The sequence below is a fragment of the Octodon degus genome, unplaced genomic scaffold (assembly GCF_000260255.1).
Source record: "Octodon degus isolate 3935 unplaced genomic scaffold, OctDeg1.0 scaffold00092, whole genome shotgun sequence".
NCBI lineage: Eukaryota > Metazoa > Chordata > Mammalia > Rodentia > Octodontidae > Octodon > Octodon degus.
In genome coordinates this window covers 1,691,374-1,699,735 of record NW_004524668.1, presented here as the reverse complement: position 1 = coordinate 1,699,735, position 8,362 = coordinate 1,691,374, and the positions used below count along the sequence as shown (strand labels likewise).

The 8,362-nt window shown below is 48.2% G+C and overlaps 1 protein-coding gene across 2 annotated transcripts in view; it reads right to left on the bottom strand.

The window, feature by feature from the left end:
- Stpg1 (sperm tail PG-rich repeat containing 1) overlaps window positions 1-8,362 on the bottom strand; it is a 53,628-nt gene that overhangs the window by 21,643 nt on the left and 23,623 nt on the right. For both annotated transcript variants that reach the window (XM_023722470.1, XM_023722471.1), the window contains exon 3: window positions 420-521. In XM_023722470.1, the coding sequence (XP_023578238.1) occupies window positions 420-521 (102 nt within the window). The remainder of the gene's footprint in view (window positions 1-419; window positions 522-8,362) is intronic.

Genomic DNA, 8,362 nt, shown 5'->3' with positions numbered 1-8,362 from the left:
CTGTACCAGGGATTGAACTCAGAACCTTGCACTTGCCAGGCAGGTGTTTATTCTACTGAGCTATCTCCCTGCCCATGCCTGTTTTCTTTTCAGACTTCTCAATAGTTCGAACAGCTCAGTTAAATGAAGCAAGGGTAAAACTGCTATTAGGGCAGGATACTGTAAGAGCAGTATTTCCCTGGCATGCCTACAATTATCGGGAAGATGTTGGCTTCATCTCTCAGTGATGACAAAATGGGTTTGGGTCACTGAGGCCTGGGTACTCCTCTAGCTTGTCTTCCCACCAGTGGAATTTACGTGCATGGGGTTTCAGGAGGTGGCTGCTCTCTCAATTAGAACCACAGGCCTTTGGAGAGAAAGGACTGCAGTGTGTGATTGGAGGAAATGACTGATCAGTTGCTTAAGGGGCGAGCTCTCACCACAGAAGGAAAAGTGCAGGTCCCTTTCCTGGACAGTGAGACACTGCTGAACACTGGAGACTGGTGGATAACGTTGTAGGACCCAGGGCCTGGGACATCATTCTGAAAGGGAAGAGAGTGTGGTGTTACGGTGCCGTGAGGACAAGGCAGTTCCACGGTGCTTTTCCACCAGCTTCACATTCATTAGCTCTAAGCCTCCTCATAATGCTATAAAACAGGCACCACTGCCACTAGGTGGGTGAGAGCCGGGCTCCACCATTCCCAGATTACCCAATCTTCCCCGCAGTTACTGAGTGATAATGGGACAAGAATTCCAACCCAGGCTGGGGCCTCCCCGGCCCTTGCTTTTTCCCAGCATACCATGCTGTACTGCAAAAGAAAGCTGTGGATGATTTTTTTTTTTTTTTTTTGGTATGTGTGTGCCATTAGAGAAACAAGCATAAAAAGTGATCCCAAGTGTGACTGATGGGCAAGGCCGGGTGTAGGGACTGGGTAAGCCAAACCCTTGGCGAGGAGAGGGTGACCAATTTCACGTTCACCACACCCCACCTGACTCAGCTTCCTCCGGCCTTTCAGAAGAGACACCAGGGAGTGTTCTGTTTATAATGCAAAATGAAACAAAAACAACCTTCATGCCAAACAACACCATTTCTGACTCTCAGACAAAAAGGGGCGAGCTCACGGGGCTCCAGTGCTGACTGGGGCAAGCGCACTGAGGGGGAGGGGGTTCGGGGGGAGCCACAGCCCCGGGCTCACAGCTGTGTCTGTCTGCTGTTGCAGCTCCTGTCCCAGGTGGGTTGCCAGGGGGATGTCCCGTGTTGGCAGAGGCTGGCCTGGCAAGCGGTATGAAAGGATGAGGATGTTTCACTAATTGAGAATTGACAGGGGAGCTCCTTGGCACCAGGAGCTCTTCCAAGCTTGCCTTACTTACATCATGACATAGTGAGGAAGGCATCGCTGTACCCATTTCACAGGTAGAGACCCCCAAGGCCCGTGAAGAGGACTGTGCCTTAAGTTCCACTGTTGTAAGAGGCCGGACCCAAGCTCAGTGCTGGGTGCATGGTGTGTGCTGACTCTGGCCATGACAGGTGACAGCCAAAGAGCTAATTCCTGCCTCTTAGGTGACTCAGGTGGACAGAGGGGACCTGGGCAGCCAGGGACAGTGGGGCAGACATCAAGAAGCACAGCAGAATGAGGTTCACAAATAGTCCAGGCCTGGAGTTCAGAACCCGGGTGCTGTGGGTATAGATACGATTGGTGTCAGAGAAATGGAAGAGGTTTTTCTAGGGCCCAGATTGCAGTACAGGCATCAGTGTGGGCCAGGTACTTTTCTAGTACTTTCCACTGCTCACTCATTTAATCCCCGCTTTAAAGGTTAAAAGATGAGGCTTAAAGAGAGAAGACCCTCTGTCATATCACTAGTAACTGCCAGAGCCAGAATTTGAACTCAGGACACTCTGAGCACAGAGACTACCCTTAACCTCAGACTCTTAACTCTCAGATGAGATTGTATGGGGTAGAAGGAGGGGAACCCACGGAGTTCTGAATCACGAATTCTCACCTTGACGCTGCTGCTAACAGCATGATCTGAAGCAAATCACCCTATTTGCTTATTTGCAAAGCTAAGGTGTCGGGCCTTGGGATGCCTTTGAGTTTCTAGAGTCCCCACGCCCAGGCTACAGCTGCAGTGGGACGCACAAGTGTGACTCTTTAGATTCTGACAGCAGACAGGACAGATGTGCATTGTCAGCTCCCAACCTACAATCACATGCTCAGCACTCCTGTCCGTTCACAAGAACTACATGAATATTCATTCCCTCTGGGGAGCTGGAGTCAGCAGATAAAACCCAAGCCCTGCGCAGCTGTTCCATCTCCCCTGCCCAGTTACGTTAGAACTTCTGATGAACAATAAATAGCTCTCTTAGCATTAGGATGGCCCCTAAAATCATTGGGAATATACTAAAATAAATATGTGGCTGAAATTCTAATGTAGCTAAGCCTCCTATATTTTTATTTGCTAAATCTGACAAGCCTGCTGGGCCTCAGTCATACTTAAATGCCATATGGCTTAAGCCCAGCGTAAGTGGGAAGAGGACGGGTACCTCCTCACCTGGAGGAACAGGGTACTGCCTGGATGCCCTTAATGAATGTTCAGCGAACGTCTAGGTCCTCCAGGCAGCAGTGTGCTGGGGCTGGCCAGGGGCAGCTCATGAAGCAAATTCTTGAATCTAGACCTAGGACCTAGATCCATCATATATTCTATATCTAAGATTTAGGATCTATTCTAGGTCCTAGCATATATAAAGAACTCAACAAAACCAGACGCCCCAAACTTAAAGACCCAATTCAAAAATGGGCATCTAAGATGAATAGACATTTCTCAGATAAAGAAGTTGAAGTATCAAATAAATGTGAAACACTGTCAACATCACTGGTCATTCGAGAGATGCAAATTAAAATGACTCTGAGATTCCATCTCCTCCTGGAAAAATGGCTCCTATTAAGAAATCAACCAATAGCCAATTCTGGAGGGGCTGTGAGGCAAAAGGAACCCTTTTCCACTGCTGGTGAGAGTATAGACTGGTGTAACCACTGTGGAAATCAGTGTGGAGATGCCTCCAAAAACTGAAACTAGAGGGCTGGGGAAAGAGCTCAGCGGTCTAGGCACCTGCCTGGCAAGCACAAGAACCCATGTTTGAGCCCTGGTGCCACATGTTGTGCCAGCCCCAGAAGCTCAGGTGTGCCATGCCAGCCACGGAAACTGGGCACAGTGGCTCATGCCTGTAATCTCAGCTCTGAGGAGGCTGAGATAGGAGAATTGCTATGGATCTGAGCTGTGTAGTGAGACTCTGTACCAAATAAAGAAATATATAAAAGCTTTTTTAAAAAAAACAAAAAAACTAAAACATTAAGTTCCATGTGACCCACCTATCCCTGCTCTTGTATTTTCCTGAAAAAAAATTTAAAGCATCATACCACAGCGATGTACACTCACCCACACATCCATATTTATAGGGATACAGTTTGTTACAGCTAAATCTTAGAAACATCCCGTCAATAGTGCATGGATAAACATGTGGATTTTTTAATATATATACAATAGAGTAGTACTTAACCACAAAGGAGGATAAGTTTGAGACATTTCTCGGTAAATAGATGCACCATGAGACCATACTCAAGTGAAATAAATCAGATACATGTGTATAAATACCACATGATCTCTCTGATGTGAGAAACTGAAAGTATAAATTAGGACCAAACTGTACAATAGGTGTAATAGGTATTATGAAATAAGATGATGTTCAAATGGGAAGGGGAACTGGGAGGAGAAGAGGGAAAGAAAAAAAGGGGGAAAAGGGACAAAAGAAGAAAAAGTGGAAACAAAGCTTTTGCAATAAGGAGGGAAAGAGGGGTGGAATGGAAGGGAAGGGAATGGGGGAGAAAAGAGTAAAGATAAATCATACACAAGTACAAATTCCCTATGAGGAATGTGATCATTATGTATATGAATAAATTTAATTTAAAAAATAAATCTTTTTTTTTTTAAGTGCAAACAAATGTTCCCAGTGGTCACTTGAGGTTAGCCAAGGTAAGAATATTTACACCACAGAAATTGGCCATGGTTCCCAGCGGGAGCTTGTCAGGACAGTGGGCCTGACAGTGCACCACTCCTTCCACGCACTGCCCAAGTCGACTATGTGGAAGAAAATAACTTCAGAGAAGTCAGGCCTCCTCCTGCAAGAGGAAGAGGAGCACTCTGGCTCTCTGGATGGACAAAAGAAATCCAGAACTTTTACCTGAGGGATAGCCAGGTATTATTTTGTGACAATGATGAGTTTGGACTTTTCCCCAAGGAAAAAGAACCCAGCTGGGATTGGGTTCTTCATCTGAGCTGAGATTACCTTAGTGGACAAAACCTGAGCAAATAGACAAAGCAAAATGGGTATGGTGGGGGGCCGGGAAGATAGCTCAGTGGCATAAGCAATTTAATCAGTAAAGGGGTAATGGCCAGGGATGGTGACACTGTCTTTGATTTTTGGTTTTTTGGTGGTGGTGGTGGTGGTGCTGGTGCTCGAGATCAAGCCCAGAGGGCCATTCATGCTGGACAAGTGCTCTGCTACTAAGCTACACCCTCAGCCCTTTTTTCATGTTTTCCTTGGAGACAGGGTCTTTCCTAGGCAGGCCTTGAATTTGGGATCTACTCGGCTGTCCAAGTAGCTGGTTTCACAGATGTGCTTCAGCGCACCTGGCTCACCATCACCCATGTCACTCTTGCCTCCACAGAGCCAGCACCCTCGCCTGGTCCTTGAGACCTTCACGGTGAGACAGGACAGGGATGACTGCAATGCACCTCTGTCCTCCCATCCAGCACACGTTGGGATGACGTTCAGTTGAAACCCTTTGAGAGGTCCCGTGAAGGACAGAGTCCTGGGTGGGCAGCGTCTGTATGTGCCAAGAGCGGGGTGCTTACCATACTTCCAAGAGCTTTGAGTAGGCTGGGTGTGGAGAAGAGGAGGAGGGTGAGGAGGAGGAAGAGGAGGGTGAGGAAGGAAGAGGAGCATTTTCCTTCTTGTCCCAGGTGTCTCCACAGGTCACAGAGGGCTTGATATTCCAGAGCTTAGAGCAAGTCACATCTCCATAGGTACTGGATTTTCTAGTCCTGATTTCATAAATTCTGCCTGATTAGTACTTCGATGTGTATCAAATCACTGGTTTGTCACACTCGTTGCCTGGCTTGGTACCTTGGATCCACTTTTGACTCTTGCAAGCTGTTCTGCTGGCTTTAGGCTCTTGCATGTGGGCAGCCTGCCTGGCGGTGATGGTGGTTTCTCAGGGGAGCCCCAGAGGAAATGACAAGTTCGCTAGCAGGCTAGGGGTGTGGACTGGAGAAAGCCAGGCCCAAGGGGGAGATGCGGGGAGCCCTGCGACTGCTCCATAGTGGAGCCACAGAACCACGCAGGATGTCAGCGCTTTCCAGGGGTGGCTGCCTTTTACAAATGTCTGGGGTCCTCTGTTGACTTCACCCGGGAGATGCCAGGGAAGGAGCACTCTGGCCCTGCCCAGCCTAGGAGGGCAAGTTGCTTAACCATCTTTTTGTCTTAGAATCATCTCGAAAGTGGAGATAATGCGGGACTTAGCTTGCAGGGTTATTACAAGGATTGAGTGGATTAATAAATGCAAAGCAAGGGGTACATAGTGCGTGGTCATGGCCAGCCAAGTGTGGGACAGTGCCAGGGCCATCTCCTGTAGATCTCTTGAGAAGGAGAACTGGTGACTGGCGTGGATCAGCACAGGAAGGGCAGGCGGACCCTACTGAAGGCACCTGTGGGCGACTGTCCTGTGAACATGGTGATCTCTGCAAACAGAGAGGCCCTTCAGCTAATGTCCCTGACATGTACAAAATCCTTGGCTCGGGTTTTTTATTGAGTGAATGAGGAATAGTAGAGACTTTGTACAACTTTACCATAGATTGAACATGTAACTGGGACCCGCTACCTGTACAGGGTCACCTTGTGTTTTAAATTGTGCCACCTAGAAGACAGGGGGCTCAGATCCCACCAGGATGTGCTCACTTGGGGCTGGAAGGAACCAGGTTGAGAGCCAGGGGACAGTAATTCCTGGCAAAGGTCTATCTCTAATAGTATCCCACCTTTGGTTCCCCCCGCCCCAGTACCAGGGATCGAACTGAGGATCTTGTACTTGCCAGGCAGGCGCTTATGCCGCTGAGCTGTCTCCCTAGCCCAACATCCTTGGTTTTAAGCTGAAGAAACCAAGACGTAAAGGTGCTACATGGTATCCCTGGAGCAGTGGTGGTGAACCTATGGCACATGGGCTGCAGTGGGAGAGAGCACCCTCTCTGTCAGCATGTGAGCCACGTTACCCCGGCATCGCCCCAGCAGCCAAGCGTCAGGTAGCAGGGGCAGTGTTGGCACAGGGAGCTAAGTGAGTGGGCTCAGGGGTTGCGGTTTGGGCACTCGGTCTCTGAAAGGTTCACCTTCACTGCCCTAGAGTCACACAACTGGGGCAACCATAACCACCATAAAGGGTGAGATGTGGACAAAACTGGGAGGTGGGGAAGAAAATGTCCAGCAGGCGGCTGGGCCGGGTTCTGTCACACAGAGGCATGTCCCTTCATGAACGCAAAGTTGCAGCACCTCTATGAATAGCTACAAAAAGCGCTGGAGAACACATTTCGCTTCTGGCAGCCCCAACTGCCCACCTGGATGAGGCGCTCTGTGCAGGACCCAGTGGCCTGAGTCTCACGGGGACTGTGGGCAGGTGAGAAGCAAAGTGAACCTTGTGAGGGCCCTGACTCCATGTCCCAGCCATGCTAAGCGGGTCCCAGTGCTGAGGTGAGGAGACAACCTAGTTATGAGAGCGGGTGAAGGGTGTGTGCGATTCTGTTTTAAGAAGGGTGGTGAGGCCCTGGAGCTTTAAAATATGTCTTTCATTTGCATACTTCACTAAATTATCAGGTGATGCTGAACAAGCTCCTGAACTTCTCCGGGCTCGTCTCACCCAGGGAAGATGAGAAGAATAAGCATGGAAGAAGAACTTATTCTTCTGTTTAGGATTTGAAAAGACCTCAAGAATTATGTAATTCAAATTTTTTTGTTTCACCTGAGGAAACGGGAGCCCAGAAACATCAAGTGCCTGGCTGCAAGGCAAGGGCTGGCAGAGTAGAAACCAGGCAACCTGGTGTTTGAAGCACTGACCTTTTCAGAAACTTCTACTTTTGAAACACATGCTTCAGTTTTCATACTGTCAACCAAATGCAAGCGCTTTTGAAAAGTTGGAATAAAAGCTCTGAGTGGTTTCTCTCTGTGCCGCCCCCTTGTAGTTTTGGCCAGCTGCCATCTTGGCTCCTGTGGTACAAAGTGTTCTGGGAAACAGCAGCCTTCTAAATGGGAAGGTTCAAAGTCGGTCGTTGGGTTTTCTGGATGAGTCGTCAGGACTAATCACACAGCACAGAGGAGCACATGTCTTACCCTCTCTTGAGCCCGGTCTCTTTTGCCAAGACCTTTTCAGAAATTTGCTGACTTTTCCTCCACCAAATTTATGGCCTTGTAGGCCACAAAGGCAGGCGTGGCCCGGTGTGGAAAGACCGAGAAGCTTTGCAGTGAGGTAGGCCCGGGTTGAGGTCTAATTCTTTCAACATTGATTCAGCAAATATTTATTTAGAGCCTCTTATGTGCCAAACCCCATGTTGTATGACCTTGGGTGGGTCACTTAACCTCCTTAAGCCTCAGTTTCCTCTTCTGTTAAAGTTAAAAAAAAAAAATAGGGGGCCAGGGAGATAGCTCAGTAGAATAAGTACTTGCCTGGCAAGCACAAGGTCCTGAATTCATTCCCTGGTTCCACCAATAAATAAATAAATAAATAAAGTTAAAAAAAAAATCCTTCCTTTTAACATTGTTCCAAGGAGTAGAGATACAACCTAAACAAGAGTAGAATCTGTAAATAGTGACTGCTAATATTTGTGCTGGAATATGACTTAGGGCTACCCAGGAGGTAGACAATGAATTATCATGAAGCTGACAAATGGAAAGCCAGCACAAAGTCGGGGAGACAGACAATGTCAGAGATGTCAGAAAGAGGAGGAAAAGGGGGCTGGGGAGATGGCTCAGTGGAATAAGCGCTTCCCTGGCAAGCGAAAGGGCCTGAGTTCAATCCCTGGTTCCACCAAAAAAGAGAGGAAAAAAAAAAATGCCTGAGCAAGTATCTATCATTTTGGGGGACGCCTGCATGTAACTGAAAAAAAAAAAAATACAGTACTCTCTTAAAATCCTCAAGTAACAGGGGCTGGTGAAATGGCTCAGTGGTCTAAAGCACCTGCTTAGAACAAGCTTAGCAAAGCACAGGGACCCCGGTTCAATCCCCCAGCACCACATGCCAGCCAGCCGCGCCCCCCTGGTGGGCTGAGCTGGCCACACACAAAGAAA